Raw genomic sequence first — 21,936 nt, forward strand, 5'->3', positions numbered from 1 at the left:
AATTTTAAAGTTTCACATATGTGCCCACGTCTAAACTTCAAGGTCATTTGAGTTCAAATTCAAATTTTTTATTTGGTGATATTTCATTCTATAATCTTTTGCATACATTTATTGTGTATTGCTTCTGGGATAGGTATATCGAGAACTGTTAATCATACAAAAAATTACCTTATTTCAACAACCTTCGATTGCAGATTCCCTCCAAACATCCCGCATGGAGAGTCTCAAAAAAAAAAACGCAAAAGTCACCAACTAATCTCCTAACTTTATATCAAGAAAAATCCCCAGTTGGCGTCCCTCTGGCGTTACACCGTAAAACTAACAAAAACAATACAGGTTTAAACGTGGGCACGTTAGATGGCGCTATTCAATAATTAGTTTAAAACTGATACTTCAAGAAAATATGAAGTGATTCTTTAATTAACTTAATTAAACTGCTGTACATAATCGAATTTCACTAAATGATGAGTTTGATGGTATCACGAATCTTCAAAATAAGTTTTCTCATGGACCTGATGGAATTACGTCTGTTTTGGTTAGAAATTGCGTTGGTATTTTAAGCAAGCATTATCTTCAGGAATTTTTTAAGATTTTTGGGAGATCAGCTTTTCAACACTACTTTACAAAAGTGGTGGTAAAAGTAATGTCGGCAACTACATTGTGTTAGTATACTAACAATATCTTTTAAGTGCTTTTGAGAGTTTTGATTAAGTGTTTATACCGACTTTTCTAAAGTTTGTCATTGTGCTTTTTGTGTGGATACAGAGCTTTGTGTCTGATTGTAAATAGTTGGTACGTATAAATAAATATAGCAGTATTTTCAGTTTAATTAAAATATTTTTTGGGGTTCCTCGGGGATCACGATGTGGGCCTCTTTTTTCATCATATTTATAAACGATATTGTTGACATAATTTTGGATTCGAATTGTCTATTTAAAAAGTGCTAGGCAGTTTTATTCGCTCAATGTGTGTGGTACAAATGAAGTATTAATGACACTCATATCGATGTTTTTACAAGAATTTGACTGTAAACTAATTTTTGTGGGCCATTATGGTCTAATTATAAATAAATCAATTCGAAACCTGGATTTTATGACACGCAATAGTAGTCCAATTTACTACGGTTTGCTTCAGTTGCTTTACATAGTTCATAGTTTAGAAGATTTGCTCATATACAGGGTTGCCAGATATGTTGTTTTCGAACAAAAAAATTAATCAGTTAATTCATTGGTTAAAAATTATTAAAAATATTACAAATATTAAAATATTTATTTTTTAAAGAACATTTTTATGCGATTTACAATGTAACACCGTTCGAATATGCACATTTCATCCGGACCCCACCCCCTCCCCCCTTCGAAAAACTTACCACGACGCTATAAGTGGCTTGGGGGTGGGGGGATCGCGCCGCTTGAAAGTTGAAGGGCTTAAGTTTCGTTTCCGAATTAGGGGCTCGTTTTCAATTAAGCTCAACTTTTAATAACCGAAAATTTTCCAAGTTAAATAAAATAAATATGCGCTGAGTTTCATCTAATTACCGAAACTTGACGTTAAAAAGTTTTTCTTGTTAATTTTAATTTTTAATTTCGTTTTTAGTATTGCAAGTTCGAGGAGCGTTCGATGTTATCCCCCCGCCACCCCCTACCGCTCCCGCTCCGCCAACGAAACTTTTCGTGTGGAGATAAAAAGTTTTTATGTATTTTGAGCGCTCGGCGTGGGTGGCACACACAGAAATGTAATAGTGAATTATCTTGGAATTTTAAATAAATAATTCGGAAATTTTGCGGTTATGAGTAAAAGTATCGAAAAGGTCCGCATAGGGTTTTTTTGATCAAATCCAGTGACGTAGCCAGTTTTATTCTAAAAGTCAGGAATTTTCATATACAAACATTGATATACAGATATTTTTTTAAATAGTCAATCTAGTCTAGTGTATTTTATATGTAAAACGAATGCTGTATGTCTCATTTAATTCCTTTTCCTTTTTACATATACCGGGTGACACAAGAAAACTCTATCTTCACTCTATAACTTCTAAACCGCTCGGAATTGCGATATGAAATTTAGAAGGCGTAATATAGGCTTAAGTTCCAAATTTTTGACAATGTGTAAGTAATTTTAGAATTTTAAATGGCACAATCAATTTTTTTTCCATCTTTGGGATTCAGGAGATCATTCTACGATAAAAATTTTTTATTTAATTTTTGAAAATTATGTCTGATCATGTGAAAAATTGTAAACGAAATTTTTCTCTACTTGTCTAATGGCATATAGGATTTAATGTAATGGACTTTTAATTTTTTAGGATAACCAAGTTTTTTGGAACAAAAACTTTTTAAAACCGGTACTTTTTTTTGCAACATTTTGACCCCAAAAATTTCAAAATCCGTCAAAAAATAAGCTCACAGGAAGGAAAAAACCAGATAAGTAAATATATTTTTATAAAAACAAGATATTACTTAGGTGGCTTTGCTTCTATTCATTCTTCTATGCAGAAGAAACTCTCGATATTCTCATGCGGTGGAAATAAAAGAAGCCATTAGTATTTAAAAAAAATAAATAAATTCAAGGGAGAGTTTTTTCTGAGATGCAACAATTTTTGTTGATAGGGTTTTATTATGGTAAAAAGTTGATATGCTTTTGGAATACGGTGATACAGTCAAAAACTAACGTAAGTATTGTATGTATACGAACGTCATAAGCAACAAGCACCCGTTACCGGAAACCGGAAACTCAGAAGAACAAGAGAATCGATTTTTTTTTCTTTTCAAGTCTGTCACTTTTTGGGATAATTCTACAGAATATTTTGAAAATCTGTTAGAAGATGAAACCTCAACAATGTAGGTAGAATCGTTTTGAAAGTGGTATATCAACGTGTGTTACTGTAAAACAAGTTTTACATTGACGCAGAACATCACATTCATTTATTTGGGAACTGGAGTTTTGTATTTATTGAATTAAATAATTGCGATAGATATTTACTTAATAACCAATTTATATTAAGATGTAAGTAACCCTTCCTAACGTTTATTATTGTTTTCATTGATAATCCAAATCGATAACATGATAGAAATGTACAAACTGTCAGAATTTTCAATCATGCCGACTTGATGATGAATTGAAGCAGGGCCACCTAAGTAATACCTATTTTGCTTATATAAAAATTTATTTAATTATCTGGTTTTTCCTTCCTGTGAGCTTATTTTTTAACGGATTTTGAAAATTTTGCTGTCAAAATGTTGCGAAAAAAGTACCGGTTTTTAAAAGTTTTGGTTAGTTTTGGTTAGTTTTTTTAAATAAATAATAACTAAAAGTTCAGATTTTCACGAAATTATATATTTTTACATAAAAATTGTTTTGACAACACTGTGTCTTTATCAAATGTAATATTTACAAACTACCTGCTACTATATACCGAAAGATGACTATAAAACCTTAATTAATGTTGTTGTGAGAATTTAAGTTCAATAAAATCTAAATTAAATCTAATTGACGGTTAAGCAATACATTTCAATGTCTCATTTTGTTAATTGATATTGCTTCCAATAAATTTAATTTTCTACTTTTTGTGGCTGTATGTAAAATACAGCACCTGTCGACGCTATAAAATAATAACATTAATTTATTAATTCAAAGTTGTGAAAGTTAATTTAATATTTACACTTCAAGAATAGGGGGTGGAAAAATTGAAACGCTTTTTGTTAAAATTTTATTGACAGTGTCACATCGGCCCTATTAAAATGCACGCATTATTATTACGCGTCGTAATATTGAAAATTAACGTCGGTAACGTTCGAAATCCACTCGATGTATTTCGAAACGCGCGCATAGATGGAATTGTTGAATTTTAATTGACAAATTGGTAGCAGTGACAAGTGACTGGCGATGCCTATTTGGTAAGTTTTGCCGGCGATGATTGTTACTAATGGCCCTCCGCTGTCGCCCTGAAATCAAATTTGGCTCGTCGGGAAATAACGTTTTGGTTGGAACGCGTCGACGCGAAAGGTAATTTTGTGCTTGGGTAAAAATTTGGTCCACGCATCGATCCCCATATTATGGTATGGTATAAAATTAGATTAGCTAAGCTTTCACATTTCTTCATCTGTTTTACCCCATCTCAGCTTCACTTGGTGAGGTTCAACAGGCTTAATTTCCTGTATACTATTTTTTTTTTTAGTAAATAGAAATTCAATATATATGCATAAACTAATACAAAATAGCTACTACACTACTGTGTGATTCTTTAATACTTCCATAGGAGTAAATTGTATCTTATCACTTATCTCTCTTAATTCAGATCTTTTAAATCTAACACCTGATGTTGGATTTCATTGTAGGTTCCTTCAAATTTTCCTATAATGACTTCGATATCTTAAAAATTTTGGAAGATGTGTCATTATTTTGAACACCGGGCCTTTTAATCATTATTTTCACTAGTGATAATCGTTTATATGGTAACGCAACGAATTTACGAACCCAATACATCAATTTTAAAGTAGCAAAACTTCTTTCAAATTCGAGACCTTGCTTCCACTTTTCTTTGACTACTTGATTGTGACAAATTTTAACCTGTTTTCAATTTTATTTACATTGTGAGATTTAAGAGACCCTGAAGCTAACCAGTGAGATCACCTGATTTGACTCCTTTGGATTTTCTGTATTTTAAGTATTTTTCGTGTTTCCGTCGGAGGTACATTACATGAAGAATACTAGGAGTTTGTTCGATGTGGATGCGCGAATCTAAATGTCATATAAAGAGAGATTAGAAAAGAAAAATAAGAAATAGATAAGAAAAATAAATATAATCAAAATTGAAAATATTGATAGAAAATCGTTTAAAATAAATATTGGAAGAAACATAATCAACAAATCCATAAAATAATATGAAGAGTTTTTTTTTCAAAGAAACTTCCACAGGCTACTGTAAAACTTTTTACAAAACTTCTGGATTCCTCCTGAGTCGGTTTTTGCCGAGTCGAACTTGCTGACGTTTCGCCAATTATCCTGTTGGCTTCTTCGGAGCTTGACTCAAACTGCTTCGTATGTTACTCTGTACCTGCTTATATATTGTTTGACGAGGCTCTCTAATAATTTCCATATTAAAGATTCCATCAAAAAAACACTTCACCATAACCTTAAAATAGCAATGAGGCCGAAACCAATCCTACACTGGTCATTATGGTCCTTTTCCTTACATTCAAAACATCACTGGCCACATACCAAAAGTTCTAAAGAAGTATAACGTCAAAACCAGATTTACCACTTGTCCAAAAACATCTCAACATCTTCGGTCCGTCAAGGACAAAATTCCATTTGCGATGACAGGAGTTTAAAGCATTCCATGCATATGCGACCTCCTCAACTAGAGGGCGGAAACTTTCACCTTTGATTTCCCCAAAACTCTATTCTGTCCCCATCTAACTAAAACAACTTTTCAGTCTACTTGAGTGCTGAATTAGGGAACATGTTCAAAGTTTGAAGTTATCAATCTGATATTCGGTTGGTTTCGATTTGGTAGATATCGACCATCAATGAGTTCCTAACCATACTTATTCAAAAGCTTTATGAACAACAAGAGGTGACAGTAAAACTAGAAGCCCCTGCAACCACGGCGACGGCTTAAAAGTGAATGACGGGTTAAGCAATAATTCGAGAATCACTTGAGATACGCAGATGACACCTTTGTGATCGCAGACACCTCCGAAGGCTTTCAAAGACTACTCAATAGATTATCCTATAAAGAAAACAACAGTCATGGTGATAAATCGATATCCAAGATGGGCAACGAATGTAGACATATATGGAAGAGTCTCAAAATTTAGATATTTGGGCAAGAACAAACTTCCTAAAATTGCCAAACTTACGTCTCAACATCCAATTCAGAGATAACCTTCCATAATTTTTTACGGAGTTGAAAAAGTTGGACGCATTTGAGATGTGGGTGTGTCGGAGAATGTCGAGGATACCATGGACTCATTGTGTCTCTAATGAAGGACTTCTAATTAAAAAGGAGCTACAGCTCCTCGACATAGTGAGAAAGAGAAAAACAGCTTGTAATGGATGGTAAGATTGAGGGAAAACACGGACCTGGACGTCGGCAATGCTTCTGGTTGAAGAAGATCAGAGAGAGGCCCTCAAATACGAACTATTGTAATTAAATTAGAGGAAATAATTGAACCTGAATTTTTTCTCGGGTGTTTGACAACTCGCATACCAGCACAAAAATTCCCTTCAATTTTTACAAACTCGCCAACGGCGCGAAAGTCGCGTCGCTACGATAGGTGGGGGGCGATGAGAGAAAAAAAGCGAAATTTAATCCCGATATTATTATCGTTTTATTAACCGGCGAAAATATAATTTGGCGTGCCGTCGGGGGGTCCCCGGCTCCTCAAAAGAATCCAATATACGCCCGGGCGCCAACCCTTACAAGTTAATCAAGGCGGGCAAAAAAGACGCCCTCAAACAACCCAGAAACCGTTTAGAAATTTACAGAACGGGAAATGAAAGGGCGGCGGGGGGGTCGAATGCGCGAGCGAGTTTTTTTTGTCTCGTTTCGAAGCCCGCCTACTGCCTACGACCTCCCACCCCACACCCCCGGCCGGCTCGGATAATGCTTTATTAAAAGTCCGCCCCTGTTTACCCGTCGTTGTGTCGACACACATCCTTGGTTAAAATAAAGATCACTTTCTTAAAAATTGAGTTTATGTGTTTTTTTTAATAATTTGAATGCCCCATATAAAATTGTGTTGTGACGCTACTGATCCAGATATTTCAACGAAAATTTAACCACAGACTAAGGAGATGATGCGCTACTCAATCAGTTTGACAGATGCGCCTCAGCTTATACAGAGTGTCCCAAATAGGTGGTACCGTTTTGGCGACTTTAATTAATAAAATCTCAAGATTTTCAAATTTAACACCGTATGTTTTTATTCAGATATCAATTGTAGGACAAAAATCAAGGTAAGGTTGTAACTTATCTTATATTTAAATTTTAATCCCTTTAAGATAACATCTGTATAAAATCTTGCTGAATTTAAAGCTTAGGTCACTTGTTGGCAATATTATAGACTACTTATTTTAAAGATATAATAAAACCTATTGCTAATAATACACGGTGTCCATCAATACGTGGAGATTTTGGGAAAAATCGACTCTATACTAGATTTAATAAAACTTCAGAATTCATATTTAAAGACACATTTAATAGTTAATTATCTAGCTTGATTGAAAATTCCTAGTAACAAAAATAAAGTTATAAGTTAACCAACAAACTATTACTTATTTAAAATACAACTTTTTAAACAGAAATATGAAAAACAACAAAAGCAAACAGAAATGTCAAAGTTTGTTTATAACTTAATGCGTAAAAAAAATAGATTGTGATGTCATAGCCAACTACATTTTTAAATATTGTGATATTTCTTTATTGTTTTGATGCCAATTAAACTTTATGGACCTAATTAACGAACTCATTTTAGTTAACTTTTTTTTTTATAGATTTATTTATTCAAATTTGTTACCGGCTCGGATAATGCTTTATTAAAAGTCCGCCTCTGTAGCTAAATGATTTTTTTTTGCTACGCCATTTTGGACCAATGAAGATCCGGTTCCGTTTCATCGTAGCTTTACAGGGGCACACGCGCTACTTATAATAGAAAAACACTACTAGGTGTTAATATTAAACCATTTTTTATAAACTTGCTTTTTTTGGAAGAGACACGGAGTTAAAGTTAGGATTTTTCATCGTATTTTTAAATGAGAACAAACAGCGTTCGGATTTTCATATATTATTTATTTATTATCATTTTATGTACATCAAAATGCCTCAATTCTCCCGAAATTCTCAAATAATGCCTCCTAATTCCTATAATCTATTCCAATGCCGTACAATGTCTACATTTCCCATAAGATATCATATAATTTCTATGAACTGTTCACAATGCCCCTTGTTAGGTCATACAGCCATCCCCTTTTGTAAAACGTATTAAAAGAAAACCAAATGGAAAAATTCCTAAATAAAGTAAATTGAAAGTCCTTCGTTTGATTTCAATTAAACTTCAAGTGCAGTAAGCAATGCGACAGATTGATTTTTTAAAATAAAACTTATGATCTCAGACTTATGCAATAAACATAGGCTTTTATTCATCAGTTAATGTTAATGTATTTAAAAAAAAAATTATATGTTTTCGTCCTATCAATGCTTTACTTAATTCATTAAATTATTATTTCATTTTTTTGCTCTAGACTTTTCCATTTATACATAAAAAAGATAGGAACCCTTCTTTATAATAAGATAATATAGATAACTTAACTATTTGAACATCAAACTGAATTTATAAACATCATTTCAATTACAATAATGTTAAATAAATACACGGAAATGTTTTAAGTATCATAGCAGAATGTGTATTTGGTTAACTTTTTTGAATCGTACAATTTAATAATTTTAACTTTGTCAGCCTTTTTTAAAATAAATATTTTATCATCACTTGCAAAAAGTAAATTTTAAACGGGGTTCTACTCCCCTTTTTATACAATTTGGCCTATATAGCATTTTTTATCATAAGCTACTTTATAAAATTTGTTTCGTTCAATGTCGAGTTCAATATCTTCGTCAGTATCTTTATTTCTGTTTTTTAACTCCCCTTTAAATAAAAAATTGGGAATATGATCACTTTCTTCCGAGCTGCTTTTTGACTCAGTTTCTACCAAATCGAATGTTTTTTTGATTTTTTTTATTTTGAGCAGCCCAAAACTTTTTCTAAGCGATTGTTGTTCTCATTGGGACATCAGAACGCATCAGAACGAGCGTCGGAAGCTTTCCATATCCGAATTTTAAAATCCAGGTCAGAATTTAAAAACAAAGTTGATGATTAAATAAATCATGTTTGAGGTTAGAAAAACCCTGATGAACTTCACACTAGTTCATACGAAATAAAAGTTAAGCTAGGAAAACGCAGGAAACAGTGCATCAAGATAAAATGGTTGACAATGCCTTTATAAAGCCCACAATGCCAACACAACGCCCATATAATACTCACGATGTTACACAACGCCGTGCGTTGTACCCAAAGGCATTATATTCCCGCCCCTCGGTGACTCTCGTTTCGGCAACACTGTGCCTTTATCAAACACAAAATATTAAATTCTTCCGAGGACTTTAAATATATTAGGGTGGTAATGAATTCCTATTTACAGTTAAATTTGAAGTCAGATTTAACGAATATCCAGTCAAATCCAAATGGTTATTGAGTAATGAATTCGAATGTATTATTTTGTCAATCTCCATAGCTTCCATTCAGTTTATTTTATAGCTTTCTAATGCAAAATATCAAAATTATCATGAAGATTGTTCATTTTTGTTCATTAATGCGATTCCCGAATGTTCGACTTGTTTGTCCGATATAAATTTTCGAACGTATTTTAACCTGCATAGTCCAGATTTTTGAGTTTTTTGTGACTTAGCTTTATCGTTTTTTCAAAATACCTATATTTTCAGTTTTAAAAGCAATATTGAGATGACATTTAGAGAGACGTGTGGAAACTTTCTCGCTAGGTTCCTATGTAATTCATTGTTTTTCAGATAAAATCTTATATATCAAAGAGACCTAGTAACCTGTTTTATAATATTTAATTCTTTTTCAAAAATTTCTGTCGATGAAAGAATGAAATGCTGCTATTGTGTGTGTATGTCTAAGGGTGATTTTAGTTATTATGTACCCAAAAATCTCATTTGTTTTGTGATTTAGTTATACTCAAGTCCAGAAATTTTAAAGAACGACCTTGTTGCATCTCGAGTATTATTTTGCGTTATTGAATAGTTATAGTTACCTTGCAAGCTTTCCCTTCATCCACGGTCGAAGTGCAACAGATCTGGTCGTCTTGCGGTTTCAGCGAACACTTTTCGGGCTTTGCCACGTGCAAAATCGCTTTCCGGAGCCTCTTGGGTCGCCTGCGAAAGTCTGTAAACCATTTTTCCCACTGATTAAATTGATCGCTAACGAATAGTTTTTCATTGGTCACCGCGGCTTCCTTGCTTTTGAGAGATTGTGACTTCCATATACTAGGCTCAAATTTTCAGACTATGGAGATAGCATTTTGATATGTCAAAGCGCCTTTGAGATATGGCGGCGTTTTGGAATAAGGTGGGAGTAATAAAGGTGACAAGTGCCAAAAAGAAAGTTTTGAGATATTCACGAAAAATACAACAAAAAAGAGGTTATTCGTTTTATTAGCTTAATAACATAAAAAAATTGTTTAAGGCAGATGAAAACTAATACTAACTCAAACTGATGTAGCTAATAAAAGAAAACTAAAAATAAAAATTGTGAAATTAAAAAACAAATGGGGAAAGTGCCGTTGAACATTTTAACAATATGCTTATATATTTTAGGGCTTGTTGATAATAAAAATTGGGCTAACCACAAACGTGAAACAAAATGTAAATTTCATGTTAAAAATAAACATGTTTTTTAAGAAAAAAGAACTCCCTTTCTGACGTATGCTCGTAGCAGATTCTTGAGGCAGTGGATTACTCAGATAGGGCAACCTAAAGCGAAGACTTTTCTTCTTGTTTTCAGATATTCTGTTTTCTGATTGAAGTCAGAGTAGTTTACAGATATCTTTATCGATCTGTTTTGCTGATGTGTTAAGAACTAGGTCCTATTGTATCCCAAAATTCAAAATTGCCCATATTGAATTCTTCAAATGGTGGGTTGTACCTTGCTGATTGAATGACGTTGACCAGATCGCCTTTTTTCTATAAAATCGCAACGTCGCTGTCACAGAGCATAAAGCTATAAGCCCGCCGATAACAAACTCAATCTGTATTTAATCGGAAAGGTCTTAAATTGCCAATAATTTATTGTTATTTTGACCACCAGAGGATCTTTTATTGGTAAATACACTATTTAAACAGCGAATTAAAGAGGAAAAAATCTCATTTGCCTCAGCACCTGCCATAGCTTCAAGCCATAAAAACATATAAGCACTGTTCGTGTCAGCTACATATCAATGGATATGTAGCTGATATCTGATTTCCTAAAAGGAAAGACTAATATGCATCCTCTTTTAGAAATTCCATAGCTCTGTCAGCTGATGAAGCTCCAGTTGTGACTTAACTTCCTTACTTATGGCATGTTCTTTTTCACTTTCTTCTTAGCAATAAGTTTAGTCTATTTATTTGTCACTGCACAAGTATTCATAAAAGTTGGCTTACGGACTTGATCAAAATTTGAAATTTCTAATGGTGTAGCTAATTAACGACAACGGCCGCTATCGTGTTTTCTACTATATTTTAAAATATCTTTGTAAATTTCAACTGACCAGATTTGCCACTCAATTTGGAAATTATATCACAAAGGTGTTAACTTTGTTACTTCCACTTTTCCATAGTTAGGAAATGTCCTTCTACAAATTGCTTTTTTTAAATATATTTTTCACAGCAGAATTAAAATATCTAGCGTAATTTTGTCAGTAGTTTAATTTTGCGAAATATTTATTATGAAACACCATACTTTTTCAAAAATCGGATAAATTGTGAATCGCCATGACAGTTATAAAATCCGTGCTGTCTGTCTTTATTAAGCATGTCTTGACAGACATTATTTGACAGCTACCTAGTAAGCACTTATTCAATTTGTGTCAAAATGTTGACATTTACAAAAGCAAATAATTTACCGTTTATTATACCGAAACCTGTCAAATACGCCGTCAGATTAAGCAAACTTTCTCCGTTATTGCGGTGGAGGGAAATCGTTTGGACGTAGTTACCTAAAAAAAAAATACTTTTGGTTAGACGTAATTTAGTTTCACAGAAACGGCGGCACTTAGTTTCGCGGGTCGAGCCAATCGAACGAGGCCGACGTCATCCGAGTTTCCGTTTACGAGATATCCCGGGCTGATGAAGACACGGCCTGCCGGAACCATTTGGGCTCCGTCGCCATCTGTTAATACGCTTCCCAAGGCCACCGTTATAAACTCGCTGAAAATAAATAAAGCTAAATTTCCACCGTCAATTAGTTAATATTTTGTTTATTATTTCCAAAATTTTTAAGTGTAGCGGTTCTACTAAAGTTTACTCTTTTTTTTAAAAATACCCGCACTAGATTAGATTTTAATGGAACTTGCTTTGGACGACAGTCATTCCGTTGATAACAAGAAACCTTTTATGGGCAATTTTAAAAAATATAATTAATTTGCAGTGGTCTGACGAAACCTTTTTAGAATAAAAATGTCATCTGGTGTTTCTTGGTTTTACCTCTATTTATCCTAATGAGTAGTCAATTTAGTAGTATGGCAACACAAAAATATAAGCAGTGCTTTTTAAAAAACTTCTGGATTCCTCATGCGTCAGTTTTTGCTGAGTCGAAATTGCTGACGTTTTGCCAGTCATCCTGTTGGCTCCTTCAGAGCTTGACTGAGAGTGAGTTTGGTGGTGTCAAGTTAAGTCAAGCTCTGAAGAGGCCAACAGGATGATTGGCGAAACGTCAGCAATTTCGACTAAGCAAAAACCGACGCAGGAGGAATCCAGAAGTTTTTTAAAAATCATTACAGTAGCCTGTGGAAGTTTCTTTGAAAAATTAAATATATGCAGTGCTAGTCAATTTTTCATAAACATACATAATTTGCATAAACACACTTTTATGAAATACGTCGTGAAACATAGTGCAACAATAGTGTTTTGAAAGGAGTTGTGGCAAGACGGAACGCCGCATCCAAAATTAAGCTACGGTTTGATCAAGCCATTGATCGGAAAATCCGATAGTATACACGATGTCCCATTTCAAATTTCAATATTGATTCTACTTTTTCGAAAAAGCGGCAACGAAGCAGCGTTAAAAATATTTTAGCTCGATAGAACATCTCCGCTTATGGAACTATTCAAACCTCTGGTGAAACACCCCGTATATTTGCTTGTCGTCGTCTTGGAGGGTTAGGAAATTGAGATACAACTGTGGTATTAGTATGTTATCATGTCCCTGGTATATCTCCGGTATAAATGGCAGAACAAGGTTTGAAGCCTGTGTATTAGCACCAGTGTAGAGTAATATAGATGTAAGAATTTTATGATTAGCCATATCAAAAGCTATTGTGAAATCCGTTAATATTAGAGTACATCCAGTGTTACCATCTAAGGCCCTGAACATATACAGAACAGGACAGTAATCTGCAGGAAAACCAGTTTGTTTTTCTGCGATAAAAAATAATATTAAATAAAGTGTTTCATTATTCAGGTATTTTTCCGTAAAAGTTTTTTCTTTATGTTTTACGTGATATCTTCGTTTTATGTTATAAACAAATCGAATCATGAATTCTGTACTTTTTGTAATTTATATTTTGTCAAAACATCCAAGCACATATGCCTTTTGTAGAACTTTGAACACCTGTGTATGAAATTTAAGTTCATTATCAAAGATTATACCAAAGTTTTTTACATGCCTCAACAGCTGGAGTTTTAATACAATTTATAAATATTTCCAAGTTTTGAGCGGTCCAATACTTCGCTGGCTCAAAGTAAATCAACGCATCATTTGAGTATTTAAAGACCGATTTCAAGCAATTAATTAGTCTCCTTGCCGCTTTCACTGCGTCAGATCGGGTATTTGTGTGTCATCAGCATGTCTGTGGGTACTGAACGCACCAAACCGACATATCTGGTGTATAAATAATGAAAAAAGAGGTCCTAATAGTGAGCCTCGAGGCGCATCCTTCTCAACTTCGATCTAATGCTGTCAATCGAACCTGGTTGATATATGTGACCCAGGTAATTACGAATCAATTGAATTTTCTTAAATTTAAATTCGGAGTATTTTTACTTGGTTATTGAGGCTATTGAAAGCTTCGCTATAATCTAACAAGACCAAAGTTGTTGCCTTATCTGCCCGTGTGCGCAATTTAGATATAAAGACCTTTGCGAAAATGGATTTGGAGACTTCAATCTTATAATTTTATGTGCGGGTGGTACTACCAGCACTCGATAAAACAAAATTACAGTGAAATCAATCCCAAATTATGAAAGTAGCGTAACTCTGCGTAACCCTTTGCATACCGAAGAGGCTTCATTACTCGAAACCTTTCGGAAATGGACTCCAGTCCCTAAACTCTAGATTACACGCACTGAGAGGGAAGCTTAGAAAGCTAATCCTGTTCGATCCTGACTTACGGGCTAAACTGCTCGCCGTTGCGCTCTAGACAATGGGCCGCCGTTAAAATCCATATGGGGTGTATCAGGCTACCTCCGCAAAAACTTACGCCCGATCCGTTCAAGCGGAATAACAAATTGGCCTGGTAGGGTGCGTCGCCGAGTTCGGGCTCCCTGGCGCGGCCCCGTCCCTTGAAATAAAATTAGGTCCGCCCGTGTGTGACTTTCGGTGTGGGCAATAACGACGTTCGGGTTCGGTTTGTTTACCTTCTTCGCGTAAAAAAGAAGTCGAATTTATAAAACGCTCCGCCGGGTTATAAACATTTTCGTACCGGGTTTAGTTCGATTAGTACAAGAAGGGGACAGCCACGTGCTCCGGGCTGCGCAAAAGTTCATTGCAGGGAAACGTGATACATATTATTAGAACTACTTCTGGGTCATGCATTTTTATCGCCAAACAATACAGAGTTAAAGTTATTCAAAGAGAAAAAAATCCCCCCCCCAATGCTAAACGACGAATCGTTTATCTCTAGGCGAAAAAAAAACATTAGGAAAAAAAGCGTTAAAGGATGTTTTAGGATATTATTGGTCTGAATTGGTGTTTCGGGAGCGAGACGAAAACTAATCTAGTTGACTGGACCTCGATTTTCATGAAAAAAAAAGGCAAGTTTAGAGTTGTATGTTTTATTGATTTACCGAAAGCCTTCGATTGAATACAATTGAAAGATATAATACACCTTCTTTACTATCAACAAATTCCATTCAGCGCTATGGAAACAATTGAAAATATACATTGGGAAAGTAACTCAATAAATATCTGCAAGTAATGGTATTCGGCAAAAGGACTCTTTAAGCCCGCTGGTTACTTTCGAAAAATCGATGAATATCTGGATACGGAGAAATAAACACATTCGAGCACAAACCCGGATATATAAAACTGCTAGTAGACATATACTCACCTATGCAGCAGAAACCCATACGCGGGGTAGAGAACATTAATGACTGGGTGTTGGATCGAAAGATAAAGTGGGATAACAAACAGAACGAAGGGGCCTTGGAAGGAAAAGGTGGAGCGATAACCTCCCAAATGACAAAATGATGGCGAAGGTGTGAAGAAAGACAAGCAATCGTGCTATATGTCGTAGAAAGAAGAAGTTTACAGTCATTTGGTGTTTTTCGAAAAATGTGCAATTTTTAGCATACAGGTGTCTTCTTCGTATTCCCTGGGTACAGAAAGTGAGAAACACGGAATTACTAACAAGGATGAACCAAGAAAAAGAACTTTTAACAGCTATAAAAATAAGAAAAACCCAATACTTCGGACATGGATGAAATACATGCGAAGATGGACTGGATGATCTTTTCAGAACAGCAGTTTCCAAAGTTTAACTATATGGATCGACAACCTTCGTAATGAAACGGCGCGATAAGAAGAAGAAGAAGATTTCTAAAATATAATTTTCCTAAGACAAATATTAAATTATCAACAGAAAAAAAAAAAGAACTTAAAATTATCTATGCAAAACTATTGCACATTTGATATTTAGCTTCAGTAGTCTCGAATAAAATATGAGTTTTGAACTTTGAACCAAATACATATAAGTGATTGCCAAATTGTGATTTTGGCCATGAAGATGCTAGGATTAACCTTTCAAATAAATTTCACAAAATCAACCGAAAATGCGGTAATATGTTTAATTAGTTTTAAAAATGTTATATGGATATGTCAAATGTACTTTAGAAAATTTTGCAGAAACCCGTCAGAATTTTTTATTATTTAATTCTCTTGAAATGCAACAAAAGGAACAAATTAAATTAAATTATAAATATAAAAACCTTGAAAATTTAAGAAAAACCGCTTTTTGTGATTTAAACAATGCAGAATCTTATTATATCGTACATCGTTGTATTCATATTTTCTACTACATGGTGTAGTTCTTTTGAGGGATTATACGAAAAAATAAATAAAAGAATAACAAGATAGGCAAATTTCGATTTCTTTGGCGTACCTTCGAAAGTGATGGGAAATTTTTAGTTTTCTCAACAGCACGCTATTAACTTTGAATTACTTGAAATCAGGTCCATAATGTTTTTTTATTTAATTATATAATTCTTGAACCCAAAAATAAAAGAAACTTTGCTCGGCAAAGTGCCATTTTACAATCCCCCCCCCCCAACTTAAACTTACATAGACAACGTTCGTCAAATTCGCGCAATCGATCCCCCCGCCTACCGCATCGAGGGTCACAAGGGCGTGCAGCAGGGTCACAACTAGCCACCGGGTCATATTTCACGTCAATGCCGGTATTCCAGACATTCAAATTAGGCGTAATATTTTTCTATGAAAGGTTTCAGCTGCACGGCGGCACGGGTGGATAAATAAATCAGGTCCGGACACGTCCACCGTAAATTTTAAAAATGCATTTAACACTCCTAGAGCCGCCCGGCTACGCCTCGTCCGAAACGTCTACGCTCGATGCCAGACGTTCGCGTATCAATCGTTGACACGCCACTGATCGGATTTATGGGAAATATAAATGATAAAATCGTGCATTTTTAATATTGTTTTCCGGGCAATTTCCACGTCACGGTTTCATTGGCGTAGTGATTTCGGCTAATTGAAATTCGAAGGTGCGTGGACTCGAGGTGGCCGGCCAAGGACGGGGGCCGGGGATTGCCCCCCCCCCCCCCCCCCCCCAGGCATTAAACATTGATATTGGGCGCATTCATGTTCCCGGGTTACGAATTATTTGCGTTTTAACATCCCGCCACCCCCGCACCCTCGGTAAATTCAACGTCACGTTTTTTAGCGTGGTTTGAAAAAATACCGAAGTATATTAAACCCAATGTAAAAATGAAAAAATAATGTAAATTTTGTTTCAATTATTTTTATTGGTACACAAAATATATGAATCCATTCTGTTGTATTCAATACTGTATAATTAATTTTATCTGTTAGCACTGTGTAATTATCAATATTGTAACGCCACTGTGTTAAAATAAACAACAAGTCCAAGGGGTGGCTCGTTGTGTAAGCCTCAGATGAAATCAAAATCACCACGTAACTTGAACCGTCTAATCCGTTTCCCAAAACCCGAGTGAATTATTTATTTATTAATAGTCTGAATCTAACATCAGAAGTGGGATCTTTACTCATTCACTCTCTCCTTAAAAAGAGTTGGAAATCACTTCAGCCTATGTGAAATTGTAATCCAGATTCTTAATCCACCCATTGCTGGAGAAAATCACGTCAGGTAGTAACCCAATTCGCTGATGACACACTTTATTAACGCTAGATAGCACATCGTCCAAAAGATCTAGAAATGAATAAGCCACTGATTTTTTTAAAATTTAAAATAATAATGACACTCAACACGCTGTTAATCGAACCACGGTGTTAATTCTCACATCTAGACTCAAACTTTGCCTTCCAGCACCTAGTAATTATCAATATATGGACAATATGGAAACGCTACTGCGTTAAAATAAACATCAAGTCCTAACAGTGGCTCGTCGTGTAAGCCTCAAATTAAGGAGGGTTACAGAACCATCACGGACCATATGGACTGTTCTAGTTCGTTTCCAAAAATTCGAGTGAATAGTAATTTATTAACAGTCTAAATCTAACATCAGAAGCGGGATATTTAAGACCAAACCATATTGAATTCACAATTTATAAAATATTGTATAAAGGAAATGAAGGAAGCATTAATCCCTCCTCACGCTATTCCGAGAATGGCCACCAATAGCATCCCAATTAATTCCTAGTCACCTGTCTCTCCTTCAAAAGAGTTAGAAATTCTAGACATAAGAAAACTCTGATTCCGGCCTATGTCAAATTGCAATCCGTTGCTGCGGATGTAATTTTTTTTTCGATTCGCTTTTGTTTCCTCGCTCTCCTCTATTCTAAACGTAAGAAATAGTGGCTGTAACACCACTAATGGCAAGGCACAAATGATATTTACAAATCGGACTTTCTGACATTGCGCCAATCATCCTGTAGACGTCTCCAGAGTTTAACTGAAACTGGCTCGTATTCTACTTTGCACCTGCTGATTGTCGCGGTTTGGATTGTTTGGCTGCCTATAGATTTCTATAATAAAATTTGATGTGCGGTTTTGCGATTGGGTTCAGCAACTGCTGATGAGTTTATTTGTCGTAGTTTTAAGGCTTTTTATGTTCTTTCAGCCTAGTTGATATATTGAATTTTGTGATGGAAAGCTTAGTATCTCTAATGCGGCAATCATTAGAGAGAAGAGCAGATCAATGGTGCTTTAATTCTGGGTTCAGTGACTCCGATTGAGGTAGTTTTACGGCTCTGTAAACAAGAGAATTGATAACCGATGATTTTTGGGCCGGATGGTGATATGACAATGAATTTAAGATATCAGTCTGTGTATCTAGGTTTTCTGTAAACAGAATGACACGATGTGAGGTCTGTTAAGTCTAATTTTTATTAATATGAATATCTAAGAATGGGAGATTATTATTAGTTTTTAATTCTTTCTTTAAACGTATGTCGAGGTGTATAGAGTTTAAAGGATTCTTAATCAACAAATGTGTCGAGAGTTTTCTTCTCAAATATATTCGTGATAGCTGATGATAATAGAGAATCCATAGCTCATCCCGACGTTTGCTGGAATATTTAACCGTTATAAGAAAAAGATGTTCCAAACAAGCATTTTTTCATTTAGATGAGAATGTTTGGTTCCAGATTCTCGGATTTTAAAGTATCTGAAATAACGTTGAGAGTTTCAGGAATATGGAGTTTAGTTAGCAGGGATTCGATGTCAAAACTGACCTGTGGATCTAATGTAATGGATTTTAATTGTTCAATGAAATGAAAGGAGTTAAGTACGAAATATCAGTTCTATGTTCTATGTTCTATGCTATGTTATATGTTGGAGAACCAATTGTGCTAACAACAGGTCGAAGGGGTAATCCTGGTTTGTGAATCTTAGGGAGTCTGTAGAGACGAGAAATTGTCCATTCTGATAGAAAAGAAGCCTTACTAAGGATTGCGATGATGCAAATGATTGTTACAGGTCTACGGTATCGACACTACTAAAATAAAATCGGGTTTTCGTTTATAATAGGCCAGGCAAATCAAGACCACTTATCGTGTGCCGGATTATAATAATTAACGTCTTTGCTTTCTCTGAAATTGAGAGAGAGATAAACCGCATTTAAATAAAATTGCAAAAAAATGAAATGTTTTATACAAATAATTAATTAAATGTAACGGATGATTTTATAACTCCAAGATATTGTACGAGGAACGTATTGAAACAATAGTTGTTAAGTCGTATCGAAACTTTGGATATGTAATGCTAGTTTCTAGAAATTTCAACAAACCTAAATTCTATTAGTATAGAATCCAATGTATATTAATTACAAAAAAAAATAGAAAACATTTTTAAACTTTATACATTGTCTTGTATTCCAATTCTACCCAAATCTTAATTACTTTCAGTCCAAAGAAAGACTTAGGCGCCTTTAGTTAATAAAACTGAGCTCCAGTAGATCTGTTTCACACGTTCAATATAACAAAACTGCATATCCTCAAAAATTAGGTAGTATAAGTATATGGGCAAAGATTTTTAAGAAACTGGAATTGAATTGCCGCGCGCCGAGCTTGTATAGTACACCTTTCTGCCGCTAGGTTGTGGTGAGACCGTTAATCAAGCTTTTTATCTGAAAGTTTTAAGACGATTGCGCTACAGTATTCGACAAAAAAGACCCGATTAGTGGCGGACAGTGCAGCTGCGCACACAGCCATTTCTGTTAAGCAGTTTTTGGCTAAAACTGGCATGGTTTCTCTGCCCCATGCACCTAACTCGCCTGATCTCGCTCCGTATGACTTCTTATTTCCACGTATGAAAGGACAGCGATTTGACAACATTGAAGAGGTAAAACTATTTTTCGAAAAAATTGGCAAAAAACACAGGATAGGTGGGTAAAAAAAGTGGACGCATAATTTCAGGCAAAAAGTGACGGACGCCGCTGACACCGCGACGGCAGGGCCCGTTCGAACGGTGACGGCGTAATTGCTTTGTCGTTTTTAATGAAATTTAATTTCCAATGGAACAAGGACAAAACTTCGCCACGCATAATTAATAAAATTTTGTCTGTGTTGATTCTTGCATAATAATTTGTACCATTGTGCGAGAGCAATGGGCGTCCTATTGAAACGCATTCGAATTCAGTGGTGTAGAAATGGGAAGTCGAAAATTTTTTTGGTTGCCTACATATTCATACATATCATTCCGAGTCATATATAGCAACCGTACACAGTGTAAATATGTCTCCTAAGGTTTTAGTGAAATAAATTCAATATCAATAAGAACGTTGAATATTGTCATGAGACGCCACTGAAGTAGACTATTGTAAAAGCGAAATCATCTCTTTTTACTGTAAAATGATAATAATACAGTTTATTATTTCAAATTACAAATGATACACCCAAAAGGAAATTTAACAATATGTAGTAAGAATAATGAGCCATTGCGGCAGTTTCCTTTCAAGGAAAGATGATGTCAGAGCCAATTAACATTAATGGCTCGACAGAAAGGGCACAGGAATTAGAAATGGGGAGAAAAGAAAGATATGCTAAGAATAGGAAGAGAAAACAACGAACATAAGTGAGCGATTATCCAAATAAATGCCCACATATTATCCTACCATAAATTTACGCTTGATTTGCTTTTTAATTGAACTAATGAATATAGGAGAATCATTTATTTTGTATAAGTAATCCAGAGTCGTTTGTTTTCATGATATAATATATGTTTATTTAGTAGACAAAATAATTCCAAAATAAAAAACAAAGTTAAAATACTAAAAAATCTATTAAATTAAACAACTGAATGTCCTCTCAAAACCCCTTTATTTGTACGGGATCAGAATTTTACTATGATTGATTTCTACGTAATATGTAATAAATAAAATTCGTAGTCTAACCTAGATAATATAAAATTTTGAAACAAACAAGTATTGCTTTAATTTTGGCATTGAAATCAAACAAATCTTATATGTAAAGCTTGGAATTTTTATTTTTGGCACCATTTTGTTTTGTTATTTTCTCACTCATTTTTTATAATAATTCGTTTACTTTCTTGTCTTTATGCATTTATATATATAAAGTTATTTATTGCTTGGAAACTGACTGAATTTTGTGAGATGTTTTTTTAAAGTACTTTAGGTCCAATTTTTTTTTGCACTTATTTTCTCTATTTCTTGTATTGTGACTTATATTTTGTAGTTCGGTTTTGTTTTGGAAAATGTTTATTTTTGAAAAATAACTTCCTCATCCTGCCCCTTTTTGAAAGACTATTTTTAGGAAATATACTTGCATATTTTCCAATTTTTTTACATTTATATGCAGTACTAATAAATATGTGAATATGTGTTTAGTATAAAAAAAGAAACAACTGACATATTGTTTAGAAAAAGTCGCGGCCCACTTACTCTGTAAAAAATGGAATATTTTATTAAAAAATCTAAATACTATTAATATTCTGTGAGTGAAATACAACTTTCAAATCTAGTGATACGAGATGGACGAGTGATCTCCTAAATATTATTATTTTAATGGTAGCAAACAATTTGTTTTAAAAAAAAGACTGTAATTCAGTGTAACCGAAATTATCCTTACATGTATGAAAATTTGTGAAATTATAAAAAATACGTTGTGATCAGATATGCCACTCCCACATCATCAATTTGAGTTGTGGGCCTCTGCGCAGTGTTAATCCAGAATTGCGAGAATTTCCTTCGCAGGCGTTTATCTT

At 34.4% G+C, this 21,936-nt stretch overlaps 1 protein-coding gene across 1 annotated transcript; it reads right to left on the minus strand.

The window, feature by feature from the left end:
- Positions 1-3,726: 3,726 nt before the first annotated feature.
- LOC132699548 (CUB and peptidase domain-containing protein 2-like) lies at positions 3,727-16,651 on the minus strand. The gene is made up of 6 exons (XM_060666333.1): positions 16,335-16,651; positions 14,168-14,337; positions 11,832-11,986; positions 11,683-11,775; positions 9,835-9,965; positions 3,727-3,944 (listed from the first exon to the last, which is right to left on the minus strand). The coding sequence occupies exons 1-6, from the start codon at positions 16,431-16,433 to the stop codon at positions 3,756-3,758; spliced, it is 837 nt and encodes a 278-aa protein (XP_060522316.1). The 5' UTR covers positions 16,434-16,651; the 3' UTR covers positions 3,727-3,755.
- Between the last annotated feature and the right edge of the window lie 5,285 nt (positions 16,652-21,936).

Source organism: Cylas formicarius, unplaced genomic scaffold, assembly GCF_029955315.1.
Source record: "Cylas formicarius isolate icCylForm1 unplaced genomic scaffold, icCylForm1.1 PGA_scaffold_3__17_contigs__length_32017465, whole genome shotgun sequence".
Taxonomy (NCBI): domain Eukaryota; kingdom Metazoa; phylum Arthropoda; class Insecta; order Coleoptera; family Brentidae; genus Cylas; species Cylas formicarius.